The 27,821-nt window shown below is 45.3% G+C and overlaps 1 protein-coding gene across 4 annotated transcripts; it reads right to left on the bottom strand.

Moving 5' to 3' along the window:
• On the bottom strand, positions 1–27,821 carry mtss1la (MTSS I-BAR domain containing 2a). Of its 4 annotated transcripts, XM_061676754.1 has the most exons (15): positions 27,156–27,821; positions 22,888–22,949; positions 22,738–22,811; positions 9,268–9,352; positions 9,004–9,095; positions 8,839–8,913; positions 7,146–7,303; positions 6,929–7,036; positions 5,689–5,786; positions 4,416–4,548; positions 3,893–3,967; positions 3,559–3,714; positions 3,050–3,226; positions 1,900–2,065; positions 1–1,373 (listed from the first exon to the last, which is right to left on the bottom strand). In XM_061676754.1, the coding sequence occupies exons 1-15, from the start codon at positions 27,222–27,224 to the stop codon at positions 586–588; spliced, it is 2,316 nt and encodes a 771-aa protein (XP_061532738.1). In that variant the 5' UTR covers positions 27,225–27,821; the 3' UTR covers positions 1–585. The 4 variants fall into 4 exon arrangements, with proteins under 4 accessions (XP_061532738.1, XP_061532739.1, XP_061532740.1 ...); XM_061676755.1 differs by lacking the exon at positions 3,559–3,714; XM_061676756.1 differs by lacking the exons at positions 3,559–3,714; positions 3,893–3,967.

Below are 27,821 nucleotides of genomic sequence, written 5' to 3'. Positions count from 1 at the left end.
TATATAGACAGTACATTACAGCAATAAGAACACTGCCATACTGCTTCTATTATAAATGAATCACCAAGCTGCTGCTGAACGTCTGATATATAACAGTAATAATGGTGTTGCACGGTAAAGATGGGAAACACGACACACGGAGAGGCTCACAGAGCTCTTCGACCATCACTTTCCAATGATAGGTGCATTGTTGACGAAGAAAATAATTGTACATTAAGAGCAAGAGGAAACAGAGACACACAGGATTCATTGCGTCACTAAAGATTTTGTGAGAACCGGAGCATGAGGATCAAAAGAGGGGGCAGAGATCAACACCCACAAGGCTAAACAAACAATATATATATATATATATATATATATATATATATATATAAAACAAATCAAACCAAAAACAAATAAAAAATTGGGGCTACATTATATGTACATAAAACATGCATGACATGAAATGATGAACGTTGTCGAAAAGTCTCTCATTGCACTGTCAAATGATCTTCATTCACATATTCCATCCTTTTTGTATTTTGTGCCTTAGTTAGCGTAGTACGTGAGCGCTGTCCTATTTCTTCTCAAAGACACTTTCGTCAGCTACCGCAGGATCCTTGGAGCCGACCTGTCATCGGTAACTGTCTTGCGGAGCTTCACGCCCCGACGTATAGTAACCAGCATGTCTATGCCTTTTTGGCCGTCAGAAGACGCACAAGGCGTAGAATCCCCGAATGAGGAGCTGGGGAAGGGGAATTGACCCTCACCGAGGGCACGGGCACTGGCCGCCAGCTCTCCTATTTTCTCCACCAGACTGTGGCGGTTGGCAGCCAGCATTGAGTCCTCCTCAGCACTGTGGGTGGCCATGCCTTGGCCCGGGCGGGTGTAAGAAGTCCTGTCTGTACGTCCACAAGCCCACGCTGTGTCGGGGAGGCTCCTTTGCGGAGGAGAAGCCTTCACGTATTCGCTAGCGTACGGATCGTCTGAGTCGAGGAAGTCTTCACTAGATGCGCGGTGCTGGGACGGGCTGGCGTACCCGGGCGAGTCAGGCACAGTGGGGGTTTTCACCGGCACAATGGGAGGTCGTATGGGAATGGGGCCGGATGTGGAAGGTGCGCGTCTCACCCCGGTCTTGGAGGACGGCGTCCGCCGAATAGTAGCCGTTCCGGAGACAACCGTTCCTCCGTTGCTGACCCCGGCACCGTTTGTAGCCCCCTGCGGGCTCTTACCTGCAGGAAGGCCCGCTGTGCTGGCAGGCCTTTTGGTTTGAATCATGCGGCGGTAGCTTTGGGCGATGTTGCTGTGGCGCGGGATGGTGGAAGACTTGTCAAACTCTGTTTGTGCTTCTGTGTCAGCGTCCCCATTAAGGGAGTAGCACTCATAATCAGAACCTAGAGATGAAAGTAACTCATGAGTTTGGAAGGGTTTTACACAATAGTGCATAATTACACGACTCTCCAAAAGATGGGGCTGTTTGGCTTTCGGGTGAAATTTCAGGATGAATCTGTCACCTTCACAGGTGAACTCAGTTTGACTTTCTCTTACCTTTTGAATGCGCATGTCCAACTGATCAATGTTTCACTTCATTTTGCACAACTCGGTTTTCCCGAACAAAGAGCCGAACGGCAAAATTCACAGCAGGTATTTAATGAAACAAATTTAAAAAATCCACCAGTGAACTTCCAAGGATGTCCGCTGATCACCGATGCCTTTCTGTGACTCCTCCAGTCTCTCGCTATCTCTATTGCAACCCGCCGATGACATTCTGACACATTTCAAACACCTGTTGTGAATTTTGTTTCCAGCCCCTTGTTAGAGAAGAGCAGGTTGTACAAAAAGGTTCACCCAAAGGCTGAGCGTCCCTAACATTTTTGCGAGTAGTGTATCTAGAGTAAGTGAGCGTAAGGGCAGTTGGACCTTGGGAGGGGATGGTGTCCTCAGAGCACGAAGGGGTGTTTGTCTGGGTGCTGTAGCCACTGGAATACTGCAGTGAGTCTCTGCTGCTTTTCTGCTGCTCCATGCTCAGGCCTCTCGTCAATACCATGGCGAGCGTACTGGCCGCCGGAGACAGAGGCTCCCCGAGCTGTCCGACAACAACACATGCCGATTGTATATCTTTATATTCGTCATCGGGGGGCCATTCACCTGTTTCTACTGACGACACGCGTTGGGCTTTTAGCGGCCATTGGACACATGGCGAAGTGAAAAGGCAGCGAGTTACTGTAAATTCTATCTTTCTTATTTCAGCACATTTATCCATTTTTAGAGATTAGCAAACATTGCTGCTTTGAGTGGAATTGCACAGAAAGAACATTTAACAGAGCTATAGGCGCAACAGTGAATCGATTAAGCCGCAACGAATCCATTATCAAATTAGTAGGCAACTATTTTGGTCGTCAATGAATTTTTTTTTTAGAGACCTCGAACTTTACTTTGGAAAACATGTTTGCCAATTTTCTGACATGTTACAGACCAAACAAGCAACTGAATCACAATCATTTTATGTTTGCGCATTTTCTGCACTGTCAATTTAAAATAATGTCCTGAAATAATGTTGAAAAAAGAATCGACAGAAATCATCAATTATTGAAATAATCGTGAGTTGCAGCCTTTAATATAACTTTATGAAACATTGGCAACAATCTATCATCTATAAACTACATTTAACATAAAACATGTGTTTTACAATTGGCTGGCGACCAGTTCAGGGCGTACACCACCTCTCGCCGGAGAATAGCTCGGATTGGCTCCAGCACGCCCGCGACCCGACTGAGGATAAGCGGCACGGAAAACGAAGGAATGAATTTGTTTTACATGTTCGGATAATCAAATATGAATACATCAACTTGTAATTTCTTACGGTCGTGTACGTAGGATTTCATCACCTTGAGTTGATTTGGATGCAGAAAATTCTGAACAAATTCGAGCTCGAGATCAAACTTGATCTCATCATCTATAAAGAGCCTAAATTCTAAGTGTTCACATCTTAATTTTTCGAGCGAACCATCGATCGTGGACGGCGCTCACGGAGTCCTCGCGTGCGTTGGTGTTCCGCAGGATTTCTTACCTTCGCTGCGATCGTTCCTGGGGCAATTCTTGCCCGGTGCGCGTCATCTCCTTGGATCCCAGAATACCCCTTCGGACTGGGCGGAGCGTCCGCGGCTCTCGTTTTATCCAGGGACTCTCTCCTGCGCTGCAAAGTGCTGGCCAATGACGCCTCACGCTGGCTTGATTTGGCCCACTCCTGGAGAAGCACATTCAACAATAAGTAAGACGCCCGCCGAGCACGTACCAGTCCGCAATCTCCGATTAAAGCTTCTGATTTGGCTCACGGTTCAGTTAGATGCCGATGTAAATATGGGCAGGCTCAAGCGAATACTTAGCCAGTGTTGTGAAACGATCGAGGCGCCTCAGTTTACCACACCTTCATGAGGCAAAAGATGGGGAAAACTGAACTTGATGAGCAACAGAAAGGTGACCGCAAGGTTCATCTAAACGTGTGCAACACAAGAAGCAAAGAAGCAACCGAGTCGAAAGAGACAGAACCCAAAAGTAAATCTGCAAATGAAAACAAACCTTCCAGCTAGGAACCTTTGATGTGGGTGAGGGGGTGTTGGATCCGGGGGAGTGGTTAAATGTGGGGGACGCAGGAAGTATGACAGACAGAGGCCTGGTGGTGCCAGTGTGAGAGAAAGCAGGGCGGAAGGTGCCGAAGGATGAGCATGAGCCAAACTGCAGAATGACACACAAGTCTGAGTCAGAGTGCTCGACATCATCCACGAACGGTCCAATTGCGCTCAGGCCACTTGTGGACCTCTTTAAGGTTAAGCTAACAATGACTCTACTGTAAATATTTGTGACTGGGTTATCAAGGAAATTGGCAGATTGGCGATTCGCATGCAGTACTGACCGCTGTGGGGGAGTTGCACCCGCTGACAGACTGGCAGGTTTCTGAAGCCTCGGAGGAGGCCGAGCTTGTTGATTTCTGGGAAGGGAGATGGAACGGAAACAGCGGGGCAGAGATGAAAATTGCGCGGGAGAGATGAAGGGAAAGGAGATGAGAGCACAATGAGGGCAAGTAGGAGGGGACTGCCCATGAGTTTCAGGAGAAGGGATGCATTGGCCTCTTTGAGAGCATCTACAGACCAAATACAGCAGCTGTAAAATCATTTATTCAAACAAGAAACCTGCATCACTTGCTATGCCGGCTCGCGACAATCTCGAGAGGGAATCGTTGAAGCCGTCCGCTGGGACACACATAACAACGTCAACATCTAAACAACAGTCTAAAAGCTCAGAGGGGTTTTGGTTCGTTTGTTTAAAATGCAAACATGATTCTTTCATCACAGATAGGCGAGACAAATTCAAAATGAGTTGTTGGAAAAACACGGAATTGCTGCTGTCCGGTTGGGTGACTACACTCGAGCTTCTACCTGGCTGGCGATGTCAGAGGGCATGGGAGAAGGAGGCTTGGAATGGGCGTTGGCATCCTGGGAGACGAATCCTGAGTCGTGAGAGGAGACGCTGCTGAGCCGATGGGCCCCTACAGAGGGCATCTGGAGAAGACTGCGGACGGGACAGCATTTAACATTCCACGGAGGTTGTGGCAACAGAGGAAATACTGTAATTTGCTGTGAAAATTAACCTTTTTTTGTTTTTCTTCTTTGCTACCTTCTCCTGAATCGCAATGTTCGACAAATGATTCTTATCTTACTTCTATAATGCGCTCGCATTGCGGCTCACATATAGGAACGGAAAATTGATGTTGACATTATGGAGTTGACCCCCCTGGCCCCTTTTTTTTGTCGCTTCATCCGAAAGGTCACAAATGTCAGTTCACAATTTCCGTTCCAGTTCACCACAAATGTGTTTGATGGGCTTGAGGTCAGAGAGCTCGTGTTCTTCGCCACCAAAACTCATCCAAGAATGCATTTAGAAACCTTGCTTTGTACACTGGTGACGGTCATGCGAGAACAGATGACCTTTTTCTTCCAAACTGTTCCCAACTATATTTTATATGCGGCAAAAAAAATAAAACAATTAACCACTGGGACGATGGAGGGGCGGATAGATTCAATAACCTTCAACGGAGCCACTCACATCCAAGTTAGCAGTATAAATGAGAAGCAGTTTTAATGGCACAAAATATCACAGTGACAATAAAACAGGGTGAGGCTGCGCGGCGATGTTGAGTCGTAGATGACGTACACTCCTCAATGGATGCTTGATTCGGTTTTATCAAGTTGAAAATCAGAGGTGGGTTACATTTCCTCAAGTAACATTTTCGATAAGCTGCACTTGTCAGAGTGCTGTAAATGCACTGTGCTTTTTTACTTCTACTTGAGCATTTATGTGAAGAAGACGATGATCGACATGCCGTTCGCTACTTTTATTTATCCATTCGTGCGTGCGCGCGTCTATTTTTAGACTCCGTCTTCGACTTCCGCATGTGACGCCCGTTGCGCCAAGCAAACGTGAACACCAATGTCATTTGACTCCAATTCACCGATCAGACGTCACAAGGCAGTCACATGACCACGCACGTAGCCTTTAACGGTACTCTTACTTGAGTGCAATATTTGGCTACTCGACCCACCTCTGTTGAAAATCAAATGTAACACAGTGAACATATTCCGCTTGCAATAACAGACTATTGGCTCAGGGGCTCTACAGTTGATTGGATCTGGGTGTGAGTTTAGATTTGACCTGCACATGCTGCTCTTTCTGGAGCTGATGCTGCTAGGAGAGGAGGGAGGTGTCTGATAGGACCAGGTGAAGTCTGAACCTTTCAGGTCCCGGATCACCTGTGGCAACACACAACAATTTGGTTATGACACTTTGAGAGAGAGAACAAAATACAGTAGCTGCATCGAAAATGCAGTCAATAAAGTACAGTGATGTAGTATTGACTGACAAAAGCAGATTATTTATTTGTTTTTTTTAATTAATTCATCAATTTTTTTACAATTTTTTGACGAGCCAAAGATTCAGGAGGAGCAGTGTGGTTTTCGTCCTGGCCGTGGAACAGTGGACCAGTTATACGCCCTCGGCGGGGTCCTCGAGGGTGCATGTGTCTTGCGGACTTGGAGAAGGCGTTCAAACGTGTCTCTCGGGGGGTCCTGTGGGTGTGCTTCGGGAGTATGGGGTACCGAACCCCCTGATACGGGCTGTCAGAGCTTGGTCCGCATTGCCGGCAGTAAATCGGACTCGTTCGCGGTGAGGGTTGGACTCCGCCAAGGCTGCCCTTTGTCACCGATTCTCTTCATAACTTTTACGGACAGAATTTCAGAATCTCGGGGTCTTGTTCATGAGTGAGGGAAGAATGGAACGGGAGATCGACAGGCGCATCGGTGCGGCGTCTGCGGTGATGCGGACTTTGTATCGGTCCGTTGTGGTAAAGAAGGAGCTGAACCGAAAGGCGAAGCTCTCCATTTACCCGATCGATCTACGTTCCTACCCTCCCCTATGAGTCATGAGCTGTGGGTCGTGACCGAAAGAACGAGATCCTGGATACAAACGGTCAAAATGAGTTTCCTCCGCAGGGTGTCCAGTCTCTCCCTTAGGGATAGGGTGAGAAGCTTGGCGATTAGGGAGGATCTCAGAGTAGCGCCGCTGCTCCTTCACATCGAGAGGAGCCAGATGAGGTGGCCGGGACATCTGATTCGGATGCCTCCCGGACGCCTCCCCGGTGAGGTGTCCCGGGCACGTCCCACCGGCTGGCCAGGGAACGCCTCGGGATCCCCCCCCGGAAGAGCTGGAGGAAGTGGCTGGGGAGAGGGAAGTCAGGGCGTCCGTGCTAAAGCTACTGCCCCTGCGATCCGACCTCGGATAAGCGGTAGAAAATGAATGGATGGATGGAGCCAAAGAACAAAGCTTCACTAGTCACCGCTATGATTTCAGATGAGCAGGCTCGGTATGGATATTTAAATGATTCAATTTCCGATACCTGCTCACTTGCTGGAGGAAGTTTGTGTGGGTCTTCAGTTAACAGCGTAAGGTCATCAACAATGGCCTGTAAGTGTGTTGTCTCTCCCAACATGGCAATCTCAACATTCTGCAACAGAAAAATAGAGCTTATTTTACACCATCCTCAAACACATCCAAACATGGCACATTCATTCTTGTTGTGCACACAAGCGAAGGGCTGCTCCATAGTTCCTCACCACAACAGGCTGCAGCAAGTTAATGAATGTACAATAGCGCCCTCTCTCTTCTAAGAGTGCTCTGCGCACGGCCTGCTTCTCCGTCTCCTCCATGAGCAGGTACAGGTCGCTGACGTCCTGCATGGCACTGTCCAGCTGCGGGCGCAGGTTGCCCCGCCCTGTGGCAGTAAGAGACGAGGCGATGAAGGATGGGGAGGTTGAGCGAAGAGGCAAGAGAGAAGGTGGAGCAGAACAAGATGGGAAGTTATGGAGAGGGAAGATAAGAGTGTCAGCAGTGCAGCAAAGACGGGGGGAGTCAAAAATGAAAGATGATTAGAAAACATCATGAGAAACTGTTGGTTTATCTAATGGGTTCACGTACATGGCAACGGGAGGACAATGAAGCATGTCAGAGATAATGACTTGATGCACAGCTACTGGTGATGACTCAAAAAGTCGTGAACGGATTCCAGTAGAAAAGTGTTAATCAAGGGCACAGTACGTTCTACTTCGACACTATGGTAGGTGAACAGAGGCAATGAAGAATGAAAGAAGGATACGACGCCGACGAGTGAGATGCCAATTGTTTTGTTTTACAACGGACATACGCGGCCAGCTTCATGCATCTGAACGCAAAGATTCCTTCCGAAATATATTCTATACCTTGATCAGTAATGATTACATTGTTATCCACAATCCTATATTTGCATGACCCAATAATTATTGATGGCCGTGTTTGACTGTATTATTTGTTAACCTCTCAGTTTGTTGTGAGGCAGATTCACCGGTGAGATTCAATTGTGCAGGTGTACGTAATGTTGTGTCCATTTAGTATACTATTGCTTAGATTGGCGGAGTCAAGTATTGTCATATAGTGGAACCTCTGAGGTCAGACACAATATGTTGCAGGGGCAACCTCCAATTTGTTGGGATTAAGAATTCATTTTTTTCCCCCATAGGAAATAATACAAAATGGCACTATCATTTATTTACCTTTATTGGCTGTACTGCGTGGGATGTGAGTCCTGCGTATGGTGTACATTCTATTCCTTGCCTTGTCATACTATTGTTGATTTAATGTCTACTTAGTCATATTGTACTGAGCAGCCTAGAGAGAAATGTTCAATTTCAGGTTCACATGAACCATGAACGTACAGGGAGGACAAATACTTTGAGTATGACATTTCGCAATGACCTTTCCCTGTGAGCATATACAAACTGGATGCAATGAGGTGAAGACGTGTGTCTTTAACCTGCAAGTTTTCTCTGACTGGCAGTGTTAAAATGAAGAACTAACACATGCATTTGTCATAAGCGAAACTGAGCAGACGTACCGAGAAGCTCTAAAGTCGGGGGGGGGGGGATATAGCCAGAAAGAAATCAAGGAAGTGGGGGGGGGGGGGGGGGGGGGGGGAGAAAAACAAGCAATGTTAGCGGCACCGAATCAGGACACAGTTTGAAAAAAGTTGTACGAATATGCAAGAAGACCTTTACAAATGACACTTTTATTACAACCATTAATTGAGAGAAGAAGAGCTTTTGTTTTGTGCTCATCAAGTAGTAGACGGCAAGGAGTCGCAAGCTTGAAAGAAGGCTGAAAGGTTTGTCCTATCCGCTCGCTCGCTTGTTGTTGCGACTCCTGTATCTCGCCCACGATGGCGCTAGTTCAACTCAATTCACTCACACGAACTGAATCAGCTCAAGGATTTCTCACCTTTTCTTGCCTTTTTCTGAAGTTTGATGGTATCTAATGACTTTCGTTTGATTTCTTGCCGAGACCGCTTGTATTCTGTTGAGCAGGAAAGTCACACTCAAAGATAACGCACGACTTTCTCGTACATTTTTTAACATTTTATTTTAGTCAAAAAAAGTCTTTCACCTTTGGCATGGTCCTTGTCCAGCTGATTGGCAGTCTTCTTCCATTCCTCTATTCTGTCCTGGAGTGGCGTGACCAGGCCTTCCATTAGAGCACTACAGCGAGAAGATGTCACACAGAAATTGAAGGACATTTTGTAAATTGCTTTATCTGTCTCGCAGCGAACACTCGTGGAAGAGACGAAGGTCAAATGAGATGGAATGGAACCTAGGAGCACGAATTCCCCACAAGGTGACAGAAGACAAACAACGTTCAGATGACACGTACTTGGTGAAGTGGCGTAGTTTTGCCTCAATGCTGCGGTGCCGCATGCACATCCTGGTCAGAGCGGAGCCAATATCCCTGGTGGCGCCTTCAAAGAAGAAGAGAGAAATCATATGGTTTAAAAAAAAAAAAAAACAAAGAAAAAGAAAAAGAAAGGCCAGCCTCGACAAGGGGTGATAAAAGTGGGGTGGGGGGGGGGGTGAATGAGAAGCAAAAGGGACTATAGAGCAAAGGTCACATACTTAGCTTCACCATACACAACGTTTAGTGTCGTTCTTCTTCTTTTCACCGTTATTTGAAAATCAATCAAACTTTCTTTGTATAGCACTTTTCATGCATAAAACGCAACCCAAAGTGCTTTATATGAATTATAATCAAAACGATCTGGTAATGACCTAAAACATACACGCTTCCACACATACTAGTTAGAAAAACATAACACCAAAATGATATAAGAGACCTGAGGCTGGGGACACAGCATCCAGGTGACAATGATGTGATGTTCATTCAAATGCTCCTCGTTAATCATGATTTCAGGACAGGGACAAACATGTTTGTTTTGATACAAACTAATTGGAGGATGACCAGCGGTCCCGCAACAGAATGTGTTTAGCCTTTGGGTTCTACTGAATGTTGTTACTTATAAAATCATGGCACTGACAAGTCGCAGATTCATCTTTATCTTTTGACAAATGTTGATGATATATAATAGTATGGCACATGAGGAATGCATTTCCAAAGATGTGATATATGACGTAAGTCGGGACTCTTTTCCCATCACAAGATGGCTTTCTCCTGCAGCCATAAGGTAGCAATTGTAAAACCAGAGACCATAAATGTCCCCTTTACAGTATGTGGTTCAAGCAAATATGGCACTGTCTGCAAAGTAAATCTACTGTATATCTCCTTCCTGATGAAACATACATTGTCCCCTGGTACACCACATTACGTTTGCAGATGTGGTCCCCACCACAGTGTAAATGACAGCTAGTGAGAATTTCTTACTGTACTTTTCCTCTCTGTTGAAGTGTAATTAAATGGAGTCTTAAGCTCCAAAGCTCAGACGGGCCAGTGTCTCACTAATGGTTCACAGGCTAGCGCAGTACGTGGCAGCATTAATCCTCTTGTAATCTGGGCCACACATTGCTAATCTTAGGGTCTCTCACTACACATACAGGCCGAGCCGAGACACGCTCGTTCTTAAATGTGTGCGCACAGGTCCTCCCCCCGTACAGATGTTCATGTTCTCTGTATGGACAAACGGTGCAATTAAACAACCCCCCCATTCATCGCAACCCGTTCAAGTTCTCAGCCCTTCCATCCCGGAGGAAAAAAGGAGGGAACCTGAAAGGGGATATCCCTCTATTCTTCCTTGATTGCTCTGCCTTTCCTGTTCTCTCTATTTCCTAAACGCCATTCGTGCAGGGCGGAGAGACTGAAACTGACTCGAAACATCCCCGCAAAAAAGTCCAAGAAGCACATTGCGCTGGAGATTGCCGTCCACTGAGGTCTGCGCTATTTCTGGTAGTTAGATCAAGAACGTGGGTTACTGGGAGACAGAGACCACCAAACTGTCAACCATTGGAGTGCAAAGATACTCTGGATTCCACTTGGTCATTATGCATCTCAGGAAGAGGGCATAAAAAGGGAAGCAAAATATGAGATAACAGAATTTGAGACATTCGATCGACTGTATATGACCTTATTGTATTGTGCTATTACTTCTATACATTTTCCCAATTGCTGACCTCTTCGTAAAAAGGAGATGAACTTCAAGGAGTGCAGACTGTGTCGTGGAGACACATCCAAGGCCTGCATCTTTCTCTTAACATTACAAGGCATGCGCAGCTGTTAAAACGCTCATCAAGGTCACACGGCACGGGAGAGCGAGACAAATGTGGACTCTTATCTCTTCACCAGACCTTCGCAAAGTCACTGCCAGGCAGCCGTGAGTCGCCAACCCCCACCTTAATGTCTCACCCACACCCGCGTATTCCCCTTCCTTTTTTCCCCCCACATTCTCCTCAACCCATCTCCTCTCTTCCTTTCCCTCCCTGAGGAGGATCAACTGACAGCTACATCCTGAGGAGGTCCAGAGGCTTCCTGTGGCCCTATCCAAGAGCTCTTCTGGCCTCTGGCCTCCACCGGATGGAACGGGACAGTATGACTCACGCCCACGGCTCCCTCGCATGTGACAAACACACACAAGCAAAGGGAGGACTGAATTTGAGAATTTTGGAAAGTCAAAATTCAAAGCCACTCAACCTCTATTTTATTTGACTTTCTTGGTCTTTAAAAGCTGTCGTGCAGAGGAGCTGGGAAAGATATTATTTAGTAGCCCTTGCCCCCAGTGGCTCAAGAGGGAGTCGGGCTAACCGCGTAGCAAACATGCACGTGTTGAATGGACAAAGTCAAAAACGGGCGAGAGTGGAGGGAAGATGTTGTGCAACGCCGCCATTTATCTTAGGGCAGCCTACATCCGGGAGTGTCTCAGCAGTTCATTAGAAGCAAACATTGGTCGATGGTTCTAAATCCAAAGGAAAGGTGATGCACCTTTCCTATGCCTCTTTAAAAATACTTGCTCTAGGGTGAAGCCCATGGTGGGAAAATTGCAAAGCTCCAGTTATGAGGTTCAGCTAAGTGTGGTCTAAACAGTCACTGAGCTCTGGCTCTGATTATCTTCCGTAATTCCTTTGGGAAAGGGGAGTCCTTTAATAGGCCTGCTATATCGCGGGCTCCCGTGCCAAGGAGCCAGGAGCTACAGCACCTTATTCCTGATGTCTTCAAGATGGGAGCTTTGCTGAACTCTCGCTCAGGTTTCATTGGACTCCTGATTTGGAGTGAGCATCAGACCAAGCATTGCAACCAGTACTACGAGCTCTGGATTGCAGTTTGGCCCAGCCCCTTGCTCCCTTGTTCTACTTCCTGTGTCATTAGAAAGTGTTTATACGGTCTAGAGTGCAAAGGCCCAAAACATGCTCCGTGGTTCACTTCGACGAAAATCCAACTGTCTTCTATTTGCACTTATACAGCTTCTGCTGATTTTAAGATATTACAACATCCACGAAAAACAGCGATTCCTCAAATTGACACCACGGTCGGCATGCTGACTGCGGCTGGAACAGACAGTTAATCCCGCTGCCTTTAGCCTCTCTCACCCTAATAAAGTGCTGCTGAACGTGAACTGGCAGACACACAGCAGAGGCCACTGAGGGATGAAAGGAGCTGGTGGGATGAGAGGGGAGCGAAGGGGAGGATGAAAGCGGGCACACGCTGACGCCGAGGTGCCGGCTGGCTCGGACTGCTTATCGGGCAGAAGAGATTTTGGTTAACTTGTGCAGGTGCAACAGACACAGCCAGGACTTCATACTTAAGGTCCTATAAATGTACATGCACCTGCCATTTTGTAAGGTCCACTACAACACAAAACAAAAACATCTTTCTTCACAAAGATAATAATGGCCTCTTTTGATTGGCATTGCGAGAGCAACACAAATCAAACAATATCTTGTTATTTTCGTTTGCAGTTGGCAAGAGGCAAAATGTGTCCTAGTATGAGTCACTGTAAACTGGGGACTCAACCGATTAGTCGACTTCACTCCTCCGCGTCGACGGTTAACACTTGAAGGCGACTAATTGCTAATGACGTGTTTTTCGTCTTCCAATCGAGCGATTTACAGAGGACTTTCGACTCACCCATCTTCTGCCATCGCTGGAAGTTGAGATGGAGTTACATTTGGCGCTCGCTGCCAGTCCCGAGATTACGCTGGTATATGATGGTGATGCACCGAAATGAAACTTCTCGAACGAAACCGAAAACCAATTTCATCGCATCGCTAGTATACAATATATCCTTTCACACTAGCAGCCATCGGAATATCGGAAGCTAGCAAGGCTAACCGCTATTTTCACCAACCGCCAGCTTAATTTCACACTCTTGGAACGTATAAAGACTGTGTCGCATTTGTAGCCAGACAGTTCGCTGCTTCGCAGATTATTAGGATTGACGAGGAGACCGCACGGTTTGTTGAGGAGAAACATGCGCAGGACTCTCACTAATTACGACAACTACGAATAGCGTAAGGGTGAGTTGTATTTTTGAATGATTTGTTCTTAATTGTTTCTATGCCTGTCCGCCGAAATATGACTTCATATGAAAGCGGTCCGCGGCACAAAAAAAATGGTTGGGCACCGCCGTAGTGCACGGAAAAAAATATCAGCAGCTGGAAGTCGTACTTTCAAATCATCCAAAACATCCTTCAAAGCACAGCTATATTATAAAGTCGTACGCTTGCTGGTTTGAGCAAGAGATCTGACTGATTTTGCGGCATAAATGAAAGATGATAGACACGGTATGAGACTTCAACAAAATAGCCTCAAATCTCTCTTATCCAAGATCTTAAGAGCTGAACTTGAAAAAATAAGATCAAATCTGTTTCACATCATTTTATACAGCATGTCAAATTGTCAAACGGGATGCTGTACATGATATTGGAAAAGCCAAGTGTGCCATCGTGTATGGTATGGAAGATCAGTCCAGCATCAAATGATCAACAGCTTTTTTGACTTATTATTATTATTATTATTATTATTATTATTATTATTTGCGTTTGTGTGACACCGAAAAGACACGTTCCCAAAGGAAATGACTCAACAGGATTTGTTAACAGAAGAACATAAGAAGCTAAAGAGCGTTACGTACACCTTAACCATACACAACCCCAATTCCAATGAAGTGGGGACGTTGTGTTGAAAATAAGAAATAAAAGAAATGAATATAGAATGCCATGATTTGCAAAGCATGTTCCACCTATATTTAATGGAATACACTACAAAGACAAGATATTTCATGTTCGAACTGATCAACTTTATTGTTTTTAGCAAATCATTTTATGGCTGCAACACGTTCTGAATGCTAAAAAAAAAAAAAAAAAAAAAAACGGCAAGTGAGATGCATCCACACAACCAGTGAACTGCAGATTATCTTCATGGCTGCATTGCAATTTAACACAGTAGCTTCTTGGGTTTTGAATGTGCAAGTATGTCAGTTATTATGTTACAATGATGTGCTATGTTTACTGTGTCTGCAGCCTGTGCGTCACTTCCTTTCATGTCTTCTCTTACAAGCGGCAACATTATTGAAAGGCATAGGAAACCACCACCGCAGCGATTGTTTTAGTCCACACGAGGAGTCGAACACACTCATCCTATTGTTGTCTGGGCCAGAGAGCACGCACAGCAATTTCCACCTCCCAAGTCACGACCTGAGGCACTCCGAGAAGCAGACAGACTTCGGCGGGCTGTTATGTGGTGTAACCATGTTCTGGAGAGTATTATGTGGAGAGGGGGGCAACGAGGGGGGAGCCATATTTTGGAGGTGGAACCTCCTGTGACGGAACAGAAACGTTTCTAAAAATAAACTCACCTCCTCGTCTAAATGTGTTTTTCATTGAGGTTGAAAAGGGGGCTACTATGCTGTGCAATAAATCTAAGGAGCCAGCCGCGTATCCACACGCAATTGTCCACACTTCATCCGCAGACATTTACACGTACACACTGGATGACCTTTTATGTTATAGAATGAACCCAGATGTACCACTATTTGGACAAAAGTATTGGGACTATGGAAAATGCCAGAGACTTTACAGATATCCAGATCCAAATAATACCGCATATCATTTAAATGCATCCATTATTCATTGAAGAGTTATGTAATACTGTAATAGTAGTCATGGTTGCGCAACAAAAACTTTGAGCGAGAGGCGTGGTATGTCCAGTCAGTCGCAAGGGTAGAAATGTGTCGTTGTTGTTGTTGTTTCCAAATACTGCTCATTAACAAACAGGTAAAAATACGGTAAAAAATGTTTCCCCTGTTTGCAGCTCCCACACTCAAGAGGCAATGCAATAGTTTGAAGTGTGTCTGTAGGAATGTTTGGCCATATCCAGAAGAATATATGTGAGGTCAGTTTGTCACTGATGTGGGACATATAGTAAGAGAGGGGCCCCTGCTCGCTCAGGATTACTCGTTTTAGTTCATTCTAAAGGTGTTTGATGAGTTTTAGGTTCGGCCTCGCCAGTTCTTCCGCACCAAACTCATCTAAGCAAGCCTATGTAGACCCGACTTTTTACCAGTGAGTTCCAGCGAGGGTGCTGTGGCACCCTAGTGTGCCGTGAGAGATCATCAGGGGCGCCGCGGGAACATTTTGTTTCCCACCGTTGCTGACCGAGTTCCTCTAACTCTGTTTACGCTTCACAGTTTCCGCTGAGCTGCTCATTTGCCAACAACGCTGAAAACAATACTAACAGGCAACCGCTGCCTCTGCTATTCATACAGCAGTAGCGCATGCCACACGTCCTGCACCTGTGGCCTCCGAGGCCACCGTTCCATTTGCAACTTTTTCAGGTCATGTGTGCAAACAAGAAGAGGCCATGTTCATACAGTTCAACTGTATAATCCAAGTAAGGAGGTCAAATTGAGATTTTTAACTGAATCGTTTTACTGCCCTAAAACCACTCCAATTCACTCCTGTTAGTGATTAAATCACAATATAAAAAAAGTACATTTACCCGTAACAGAAGAGAACTCATGGTTATAGGTAACAGTCTTTATTATCTTCAATACATTGGGCCTGGTGTTAATTATACTGATGATGGCAAATAGCTTTGAAGAGTAGGCTTTCACATTATAAAATACCACATCACATGAGACAATGAATGTTTTTTGGTTTGAATCGAATTTGAAAACACACTGTAATTCTAATGCTGGGCTTTTCAACCCAGCATTAAATGATTTTGATCTTGGTGTCTGTCCTTGTGCTTTTTATTTGATGTGTTTTTGTTGACTTTGTTCCTTACCGAATGTCATCTCTTTTCGTCTTTCTGTACAGCTGATTGATTCAAAATACCTCTCGAGTAGTGGCATAAAAGAATTAAAATGTCAATTTTTGCACACATATAGAAATGTGTACAATGGACCCCTGCTATTCACGGGGTATCGGGACCAGGCCCTACCGCAAATAGCAAATATCGGCGAATAATTGAGCCCATTCGCTATAATTGCTTTAAAAAAGAATAACAATAATTTTAACACCAGAAATGCTTCAATACATGAGGAAATTCAGCATTTTTTAAGCAACTGATTTAGAACTGATTTTGCATCTCTGAAGCCGAAAATGATATCCGTTTCACTTGTTCAGGTCAGGTTTTTATGCTAAATTGACCTTTCAACTATTTCATTTCTTACAAGGACTCATATCTCCTAGAAACACATGTAGCCGTAGGTTTAAAAAAAAAAGTTTCAAAATCAATATGATATTAGGATTCAGTACATCACAATGGTCCTAAATCAGCGAAAATAAGCTTTGACAATAAATTTGCCGTTGACCAGTATGATTCGCAGTTTTTCAATATTAGTGCTCAGGCTAAGCCCCTATCCCCAGTGAATAGCAGGGGTCCGCTGTATAGCACAGGCTGATGTCTGATTAGTGTTCATCAAGTAAGTACAGTATTACATTGATCTAAAACCTGCTGATGACAGATTAAAACTGGGGGTCACCACAATTGCTGCAATTTATCCGTAAATGTGTGGACTAGATCACCGTGGATAAGGGAGGGACCCCACTTTCATTGAGATAGAAAGGGGCTCAACCAACAATCAGCTGAACACGCAAAATGCGGTCGCAAAACAGTAAAAGAAATCATAATGATCACCATCTTAAAAAAGCAGAGCCATTTTTTACATAATCAGTGGAAGTATGCAGAATATTGTTGTCTTTTCTCGTGAAGTGTTCTCTCTTCCAGCACTCCCACACTCTTTCCACCCAGAGTTCATGTGCAAATCTTTTCTGAACAAAGTGTTCTCCTAAAGTCTCATGTTTGTCTTCTTAGCTTGGTATTCAGCCTCAGAATGAAAGCTATGCTGAGCCCAAATATGTGTTTTCTCTTCAACTATTATTATTTCCTTTAGCCTGCTCCACGCACAACTATTGCAGCCTTTTTGTATTTACTTTGCTCTCTGCGTGTAGTAATACCAGTGGACCAAGCAAGCCTCGAAGAGAGGGCAAGCGAGAAATGCAGTATTATGCTGGAAAGCTTTCCCGCATTGGCTCAGTTTGGTCCATGTTTTGTGGCCTTTCTAGTGTAAAAGCTCCCAAAATATCGGACGCCTCCATAACACTTTTCCGTACTCTTTGATTGGGATATGGGCCACAGTAGTATTGCACAGCACCCTAGTGTCGGATGGAACTGAAGGTGACCGATACCTCAGACAGAGCATTGTCACATCCGATTTCATAGTACAGACAAGTACAACGTGCATCATTACATCACGCCTATTGTCTGGTTAATTCATTGACATTCTGTCGTGCTTTTATGATGTCACACTTTAGCTGACAGCGCTATCGCCATCCTGCCAACACCACTACATGATTAGCGTTAACACATCCAAACCATACCACCACAAACCGCACTGGACTCGACCTCTTGGAAATGAATCTTAACCGTGCATTAGATTGGCAGACACGGTACAGCAGAGAAGGTTCTTTCATGTAAGCGACTGGTCTTTCAAAATCCCTCCAAATTATTGCAGTAAGTCAAAGCGACATAGGATGTAGCTATAGCTATCCAGCTGTGGCGCTTACATGGCATTACTCATCCTCATCGAGGGCTTCAACATGACATGCCGAGCTTGATGGATGTCAATCTTGGTCACATGCACACACTTTCATTATTTGACATGCACATGAAAAATAGCTACAGTGTTTAGATAGTGTGGAGAACAGTAATCCGCTGATCTCGCTCTACACTACGCCAGGGTCATAACTCGTCCATGCCAGCTTGTCCAGATGGCGGGTAGGGATATCCGTCCCATCTGCCAGCCAAGAGAGGCGCAGCGCACGAGGAGATTATTACTTCACTGACACACTGATCTACTAACATGCCTCCGCTCGATATGGACCGGGAATGGATAAAGAGTAAAAGCACCGGATTGCAGTGAACCAATGGGACATTTTGCATCCATTAGCACTCCACCATCACTGCCTGGCACACAGATGTCAAAATGAAGGCAGAACACAGACTTGCAAAGCAATCTGCCTCGAGATCCCAGTTTGTGAATTTTGGAAAAACAGGGGGGTGGCCGCTCAGGAGGGACAAGAGGCCAGTCTGAGTCTGTGTGTTATAGAGTCGGGCTAAGAGGATTAGCGAAACGCCTATGGCGAGCCTGGATACGAAGAGCTGTGGAAATCCCACTGCAACCACAACCCCCACCCTAACAAGACTCACCCCACTAACTGAAAAGATGAACCACGTATCGCCATACCCTGACGGAACGTTAGTCTTCCACGAGCTGCCCCTTGACCCCTTTCTAATTGAGCCTTGACCAAAAATGGAGGTCCAGCCCACAAAAACATCTTATCAAACTTAGCAACAGTAAAACACCAAACACAGGCAGCAGGCAGAAGTCTTACATGCACCACGCATTAGTTTAATATGGAGGGATACAAATGGTCCCCACAGAAACCAACAGTGACTAACCTAAAAATATAAGCTCCCCAAGATTGGGCCTCAGACTTAAAACCAAGGGATGATGGCTGTTGAAACACAAACCAAATTTTAGCTGTAAAAACGGCTAAATTCTCCTACGGCAACTTTCGGATGTGGTTGACGGACTTTTATCGAACGCAGCTGCGATCTGTCTTCGGATGGGGGTCTTAAGGCACAGATCCGTCGACGCGACAGCACCGAAAAGCCTGTCATCCGACTTCCTCCTGAGTCTTCGTAAAATACACATGCTGACGCCACAGCTACGACCATAAACCCTAAATGGACTCCACAGCCAAGAGGAAGCGGTGAACATGGGACACGGAGCGTGGCGTTTTGACACATCAACACGCACACACACACACACACAGACACACACATACACACGAACACATGCATGCACGCACAGTACAATGTCTATGAGGCGCTCTAAATAAGGTTATTACTGGTAGGAAAAGCTGCACAAGTCAATTGGGGGAAATCATAAAATCCTTCTTTATACACTGTCACTCCTTGGACTGCAGTAGGGAAATTCTTATTGGAGGGGAATGTTGCTTTATTTGGCAACCGTGTGTTCATTTTGCAGGGTCTGTGTGTGTGCGCGCGCACGTGCGCGTGTCTTCCTTTGTTTTTGAATGTAGGCGAGTATGTCAAAGGTGCTGTTGATGAAAGGATTCCTAAAGTCTGCAAATTGAAGCCAAAGATGTGCCTGTAAACCTGCTACGGTTCGGATATCCAACAAGGAGACACTTGTAGCTTCAAAACATCGAATTATACAGACATCCGAAAGAAAACAACTATTTCTCTCTTGGGTTTTCAAACATGTATCGTCTCGATCGCTGTGTTTAAGTCTCCTTCCATACAGCGCTGCTTGTTGTTACTCGTTAAACAAAAATATTTGATCAGAAAACATAGAAGTTAAAGTTTACATGAAGTTTAGGTTTTCTGATTTGTCGTCTGTACATTGATTTAAAGAAGCTAAAGAATCCAACTAGACAATAAAAATATTCAGATACTGTTTAATCCTTAACCTCAGCTACCATGTTGTATCGAATGTTATCCAAAACTGACAAGGTTGTAGATCTGATGAACACAGATGACCTGTCGAAGTCACAAGACGATCATCTGGGAGTTGTGACTTGTGCTGACACTGACAACAAACATAATTACAATAACAATTCATAAATGCATCCGATACAACAGAAAATGACGAGACGTACGCTTGGGCGTGGCAGCTTCCAGAATAGACTCGACTGGGATGCAAGCGTAACGGTGGTGGTGACGTTCTTGTGGCCTTGTACGTTTCTATAAAATAATGAGTGCTACAACAAGGCGCAACAAGATTTAATACTACCATTTTGACTACGCAACACAGTCAAATGTACAGTATCACAGCGCACAAAGCGGCTGCTCTCGTAACTATCGACAAACAAATTGATGGAACTAACAGAATCTCCAGGGGACCTGAACTCAAAGACTCAGCTCTTTGCTTAACTCAGTCACTAGTTAAAAGTGGATATTAGACTTCTATGGCCGTCAATGGCACTGAACGAAGAAAGAAAATATAAAAGGCACACTGTATTTGTTAACTAATGTCAATGAACTCATTCATTGCCATTGACAGACAGCTATTGTATACTGTATACCAATAGTACCAAACTGGTAGCGTTTGCAGTAGATGACTAATATGCTTATCAATTAATTTCACGCAATTAAAACAGAATAAAATTGCAATGGATTTGGAATCACTTTCATGGTTTCACAAAACAACTTCAGATCCGCTGGATGCATTTTAGTTACTAACACAACAAAATCGACTTCGGTGATTTGTACGTAGCTTGAATCGACATCAACAAATCATCATCACCGGCGCTTGTTTCATTTTTACATAGTCTCATTATACAGCATACCATTTTCTCACATTCCTCATGCGGTTTATAGTTTGGGAATAAAAGTACTAATCCTAAAGTTAATGTCCCTGAGAGGGGAGCAGCGGAGTGAGTGGGCGTTTGAGTCACACACTTAAGGGATTTTCTACGTCTATTCATTCACTCGGCTCCATCTATCATTTTGATGTGTTCTCCGATTACTGGAACTACAGTACGTTTACTCCGAAGTCTCGCCTTGCCACGGTCTAAGCCCAAAGAACCTCGTTCCATTTTGCAAAAATAATGCACTGCTGGGCTCGCTAAAGGTAATTTAATGTCTCCACAATCAACTCAGCTGTTCGTGGAGCCACAGAAAGTAAATGAGACAATACGTAAACACACAGCAGCAAGTGGACACTGTGGGACTACTAATACAGGCTGTTTAAAAGCATGTGGGCGTGTGACCTGCAAAGGTCAGGTACCCACTGACCAGCTGTTCGACTTATATACAGTATCAGCGTGTGTGCATTGATGTTACTACGGTTTCATGAATGCATGTGTGCTCATGCAAGGAGCCTTCACACGCTCATCTGTGCTCACGCAGGGGGTTTCGACCTACATATTGCTCTCAACGATCAACTCCAACGAAATCTGTGTTCATCGGCTGCGTCTGCGGCTAGTCTGCCTGCCGCTGCTGATGCTAGCTGGGTGACAAAGCAGCTCGTGTTGGAGTCTATCGCAGCTGGGTCTGGGCGAGAGGCGGGGTACACCCTGAACTGCTCGCCAGCCAATCACAGGGCGCACAGATAAACAAGCATTCGCACTCACATTCTTAACCTACCGTGCACGTTTTTGGGGCGGCGAGGTGGCCGACCGGTTAGCACATTCGCCTCACAGGAGCCGGGAGTTCAAATCCGGCCTCGCCTGTATGGAGTACCCACGTTCTCCCCGAGTTCTCCGGTTTCCTCCCACGTCCCAAAAACATGCACGGTAGGGTCATTGAAAACTCTAAATTGCCCGTAGGTGTGAATGTGAGTGCGAATGCTTGTTTGTTTCTGCGCGTGCCCTGCAATTGGCTGGCTCCTAATTACAAAACACAACTGCAACTTACTGGTATTTTCTTGTATTAAACTTTAGTTATGTCTATCAGGGTGTCTGCCGATGTAACCTTTCTCTGAGAAAGCTCATAAACGTTTCCAGTGAAAATCAGAGTGTGCATGCTATTTTGAAGATTGATAGCTCGGGCCATAAATAGTTGTGCCCCTGGTCTCGAACGTTAGTGCAGTTTTGTCTAACACTGAAACAAAAGCTTTCAGGATCATGCAATCCCACGGTCAGAGGCTCGCAGACCTCCGATCGTTTTTCTAAAAGAACATTTTTCTTGACTTCAAAGCTTAGCCTGTCACTGACTGTTTATCCCAGTCAGCAGTGTGGCAGCGAAGCACGGGTTTAGCATTGAGAGACAAGTCCAAATAGCCAAGAAAGGTTGAAAGAGCTGACACAATTTGCCGCCTCTGTGGCCTCTACTTCATGTGGTATGAATGAAACGTGACCAATAAGGGATGGGCATTGGACCACATTTCTATGATCAACTACGGTGAAAATTAACAATCAGTGAATCCATTCATTGTTGTTGTTTTTCGAATGACTATTTTTAAGGAGATGGGAGAATCCCTCGATGTATATGCGGGTGTAGGCCTTCTTCAGACTGCAAGCTGCAACTGCCTGTTGCAGCCAAGTCGTGCACTCAAATTCTTCAGGATACGATGAATCCAAAATCAGTCCTACACAACTGACAACAAATCTTAACAATCATTTCATCCAAATTACATAAAAATATAAATGATATAAATTACGAGTGCGATCATATCCCCCCCCCCCCCCCCCTTGCAGATTTTAGAGAAAAGAAATGAATCTGAAAGAAAATGATGTTGCTGATATGAATTTCAAAGTACAATTTGAAACAGCAAACTGAGATCCTTATATAGAGTATACAGTATAACTCACATTTCCATTGAGTTGATTTTAAAAATAAAACCACACACACACACACAGCCTTACTTACCCCTTGAGTTGGTTGCCATGTCCGCCACTTTCTGAAAAGCATCTAAAAACGCCACAGCTGCCAGAATTGTGGTCCTGGAAATATGTTGATATTATATGATCAAATACAGTATGAATTCACGATAAGAATTCTGATAAAAGTGCTCTTCACCTTAGTTGAGAATGCAGTTTCGTAGCCTTGGCGCTGAAGTCTTCCCACACAGGGTAAGAGCTCTGATAAGGATCCCAAAAAAAAAAAAATGAGATGAGTCAGACATAATATTCTTCAACATCATCTTATCTAGGCGGCACGGCGCGCGACTGGTTAGAGCATCTGCCTCACAGTTCTGAGGACCGGGGTTCAATCCCCAGCCCCGCCTGTGTGGCGTTTGCGTCTTCTCCCCGTCCGTGCCTGCCTGGGATTTCTCCTCCCACATCCCAAAAACATGCACGGTAGGTCAATTGAAGACTCTAAATTGACCGTAGGTGTGAATGTGAGTGCGAATGGTCGTTTGTTTCTATGTGCCCTGCGATTGGCTGGCGACCAGTTCAGGGTGTACCCAGCCTGCTGCCCGAAGATAGCCGCGACCCTTGTGGAGAAGCGGCTCAGATAACGGATGGATGGATGGATGGATGGATGGATGGATGGATCATCTTAATCTGGTTCAACTTGAAACTTGACCGTGGCTGCTCAGCTTCACGCGAGTTGAAATAGATTCGAGTAGGCTCGGAACAGTGCAAACAGTCATCGACTTCCAACCCTGAGGCAGGAAACAGGTCAGCGAAGGAACCTAAACATCATCTTCTGGCATTTGAACGGCTGTTATATACTGGAAGATCCACATGGGCGCTCCTATCGTGGTGTGCCCCCGTGCATGTCTTTAAAGAAATCTGGATTGGATTTAGCCCAGGTTAAGCAGTCACTGCCTTGAGCTAGGAGAACAGAAGCCAAACATGAAACAGATTCAAGGCCGGATCCCCCAGAGGGGAGGGGGAAGCCAAGACCGAAAGATTCCCTTTTTACTGACAGGCCACAACATCGAATGAGAGCCAAAGCATTTAATATTCTGCCTTTAAACAGGACCGGAATGACATCAGAGCAACTCCAGACCTCTTCCAAAGCTGAACTGTAAAAAGCCAACACATTTGTGGAGCGCCATGTTTGTGTTTGTTTGTCCATCGCTCTGAAGGGTTAACATGCTACTTCTCGTTTTACGGAGGATGGCGTTTTCGATTCTAGGGTGGATGAAACTTGGATCTCGATACAGAACGGAAATGTTCTTGGGTCAAATATATTGGAACATAATTCTGACGAAAATAACCAGCTCTTATGCAAGTCAAATGCCGTAAGTAATTTTAGGAGTGCCCCAATTTTTGAAGTTAAGTGCCGTTGGTGGGATCCAAAATTTGAGGTGTGACCAAGCTCGGGATGCGTCACCACTTGAGTGAAGTGAAAAAAATGAAAGTACTGTGCTGTTATTTCCTCACATATGGGCAAGAAGAAAGAAAATCCACAGTGTGACTATGATACATTTGCATGACATTACACTTCATTCTGGGTTCATTTCCATGTTTCCCATGGAAATTTCAAAAATTCCACATCTTAAATTACCATGGAAAGTTAAGGGAAACTTTATGGAAATTTACCAGAGATTTTCCACCCCTATGCAAGCCTATGAATTACTAGTGGAAAAACTCAACATTTGGACCACAATAAGAATACCTAAAGTTGTGTCCGGTGCGTGTATACTGTACATTGTCAGCATATAATCGAGAATTATTTTTTGCTTTTAATCATTCTACCGCGAGTATTCATTTTAGGGCCTGCTTTGGGTTTTTGCCCATTGGTCAGATTGCATCCTTTTGCCTTCCAAAATGATTTATGGGCTATTAAGCTAAATTGTTTGCAAGTAACCATCCTGCCGTGCACTCTGCACTTGACTCGCTAACAGGTGTCTTATTAGCTTGCAGGACCCGCGGCTGCCTTGTGAGAGAGGGATGTGCTGCCAAGGCAGCCGAAGGAGGCGACAAAAGAGGTGGGGGATGTCACATCCACAACCACCGGCTGATGAGGATACAGACGTCATCCTTCGAGGATGGTTACCGCCGGTTACCGCTCCAGGGTGTATCCCAGCTCGCCTGCAAGCTTAATAAGATCAAGCGCAATAGGATATGGATGGATGGATGGATGGATGGAAGTCTCGAAGTGTGGTGATGAGAAAAGTGGTACAAAGGTCTCTATCCTGGCTGCTCAGGACAATATGGCAATAGCGACGATATGTTACAACAACTCCAAGAACTGAATGAGAAATAATCAGTGAATAAAAACTGTATTCCTTCTTTTTCAGCTATCTTCGGGCGAGAGACGGGGTACACCCTGAGCTGGTCGCCAGCCAATCGGAGGGCACATATAAAGAAGCAACCATTCGCAATTGAGAGTCCTCAATCAACCTAAAATGCATGTTTTGGGGATGTGGGAGGAAACCAGAGTCCCCACGGGGGAGAACACGGAAACTCCACACAGGCAGGGCCGGGATTTGAACCCCGGGCCTCAGAACTGTGAGGCAGACGTTCGAACCAGTCGTCCGCCGTGTCGCCCAGTTGAAACATTACCTATGTAATTAAGGATTTGCTGATAATGACAGTTTGGAAGAAAATATTCCTAATTTATATTATTTCCTAAGGTAAAATTGTCTCCAAATTGGAAGAAATAGCAGACGTTCCATTGGATAGTTGAGTCGTCGGTGGGTTGTTTTTGGTCTCATGTAAACTTCACATGAAATCCTTTTTTCTGGTGCTTCAAATCGTCGTCGTCGTCTCTTCGCCCACGACATCTTCTCGCGCTCCTACGCTTCCACTCCTCTTAACGCTACAGTTACCCGAGTTACATACTAGAATCAGTACAATTTGCCCGCGCAGTCAGCGAATGATATTGCGTTCCAGCATTTCGCGTCCGAGCACGACACAGTCACTTGAATCGGTCGCAGGAAACCGAGGGTCCCCGCGGCCCCCGGGGGAACAAAGCTGTTCTGGCAGGCTTGTGTTGACCAGTCAGGCGGCAGGAATGAGGTCAGATCTCTGTCTCGGACAGTGGGCACGGACAGCGCTGACTCAGGGCTTCGGCCTCATTCGTCAGCTTTTCAATACAACACTTTTTTTTTTTTTTTTTTTTTACTGAGCCTCTGTCTCTCTGCTCACCCAACACAAAAGGAAATGCGTGAAACTAAAGCAACGCCTGCCAATAGCTGAGAGCTAATTTGGTTGGCGCTTGACAGAGGGTCCATAAATAGTTGGTCACAAGGCCCCCTGCCAGCCAGCGATCAATAACAATTCCGCTAGATGCTCGACATACTTGCAAACATCAAGTACAACAAGCCGCGGCGACACTTTTTGGAGAGCCGTCTCTCAGGCCTGATGAATGTGTTCGCACTTTCCATCTGTTGTCGTGAGCAACCGTGGACCACCCGGGTTCAACTTCCTTCACTTGAACCCTCCTCCCCCAGCACACAACAAACACACGCTTGAATCTGGCTCGTACAAACATTTGCTGCTGTACAAACTATTTTACTGAAGGGTTGTTGTTTTTTTTTGGGGGGGGGGGGGGGGGGGCGGGGGTTTAAAGGGCACATGTCAAATCAATTACATCAGAGAGCACATTATATAATATTCAGAGCTGCTTTTTTATGTAGAGAGTTGTTATTTGGTTAAAAGCATTTCTCCGTGCCTGAGATTTAATCCAGTAAAAATGTACAAGCTGGGATAAAAAAAAGGACCGAGGTCAACAACAAGAACATTTTCATAAGGCCATCAAATGATCTTACCAGTAATAATTGCAGGTGACGTTTTTGTTTTTGTTTTGTTTTTTTACAGAATGTATGCTAGCATTCTTATTGAACCGTGTTGTAAATGAATGGGTTCCAATCGCGAATAAGGTACCCGTGAAATAAACACACAAACGTGTTCTGTGGAGGACAATAGTGTATTTCTTCATATTCATATTCATATTCATAAGGTGCATTTGTTTACCGCAGACAGTACCAGGCATCTATTAGCTTAAGGTGCTTATGAGTTGAGTTGAGTTTTTCAATAATATTATCAAATATGATATTATTCTTTGTCATTTATAATATACAATAAACCCCCATACAAATAATGTATTCATTGTATTCATCAATATGTAACCTATCGGACATCAGTTTGAAAGTAGTTGCAGATTTGTATTTATTTTTATTTTTTTTTAAAGGTGAAACCTGCTGCACATTATGCAAATGACACAAAGGGAAACATGTTTCATTTCCAGTTCGTCCTGCAGGCTGTTTGCAGTGGCGAAGTGGAGGAGGGGGGCGAGGAAAGACACAAAGGCAGTCAAATTATTCCCGAACGGAAACTGTGCGGCAACTACTCGGTCATAAAATGGGACTACTTCATTTCGTCTCTTACCTTCATGTCGTTGACGATAGCCTGGAACAATCCACCCAGCGCCCCGCACTCCTTCTCCACGGACTCCATGCTCTCTCAAATTGAAATGGAGAAAAAAAAAAAAAGGACTAAAAACGAGGCCAAAGAGCATCAGACACTTCGGCTGCGCGCATCCGTCCTCAGTTGTCCTCTGCCGGGGCAAAGAGAGGACGCCAACCCGCAAAAAAAAAAAAAAAAAACAGCTGCCTGAGGCGCGCACAGGCAAAAACACAAGTGTTCGGTTCGATGAGAGTTCGATGGAACCCGGCTCGTGTGGAGTCGGGCAGCAGGCGCACGCACGGCACTGAACGGAGACCGAGCGGTGGAGGATGCGCGTCCTCGGCGAGGTGGGCTACAGCCGGGGAACGTGGAGGGCACATGCACGGTGGCTCCACGTGAGCTCTCTCGCGCGCGCGCGCACACAAAAAGGAGGAGAAGAAGAAGAGAGCTCGGTGGTCCTGGGAAGAGGGCAGGAGGAGCCGCAGGCGCGGGTTCGAGACGCGGGAGCGCGCACTGTTGTTCGCCGGAGCAGCAGATGTCGAGGAGCCTCCAGTAACACGATCCATGGGAATGGAAAGGGGGCGGGTCGAGGCTGGCTGTTTTGTTTTGTTTGCTCCTTCATGGACAGGAGAAGCACCCCCCAGCCCC

The sequence above is a fragment of the Phycodurus eques genome, chromosome 5 (assembly GCF_024500275.1).
Source record: "Phycodurus eques isolate BA_2022a chromosome 5, UOR_Pequ_1.1, whole genome shotgun sequence".
NCBI classification, from domain to species: Eukaryota; Metazoa; Chordata; class Actinopteri; order Syngnathiformes; family Syngnathidae; genus Phycodurus; species Phycodurus eques.
This window is presented reverse-complemented; position numbering and strand designations above follow the sequence as displayed.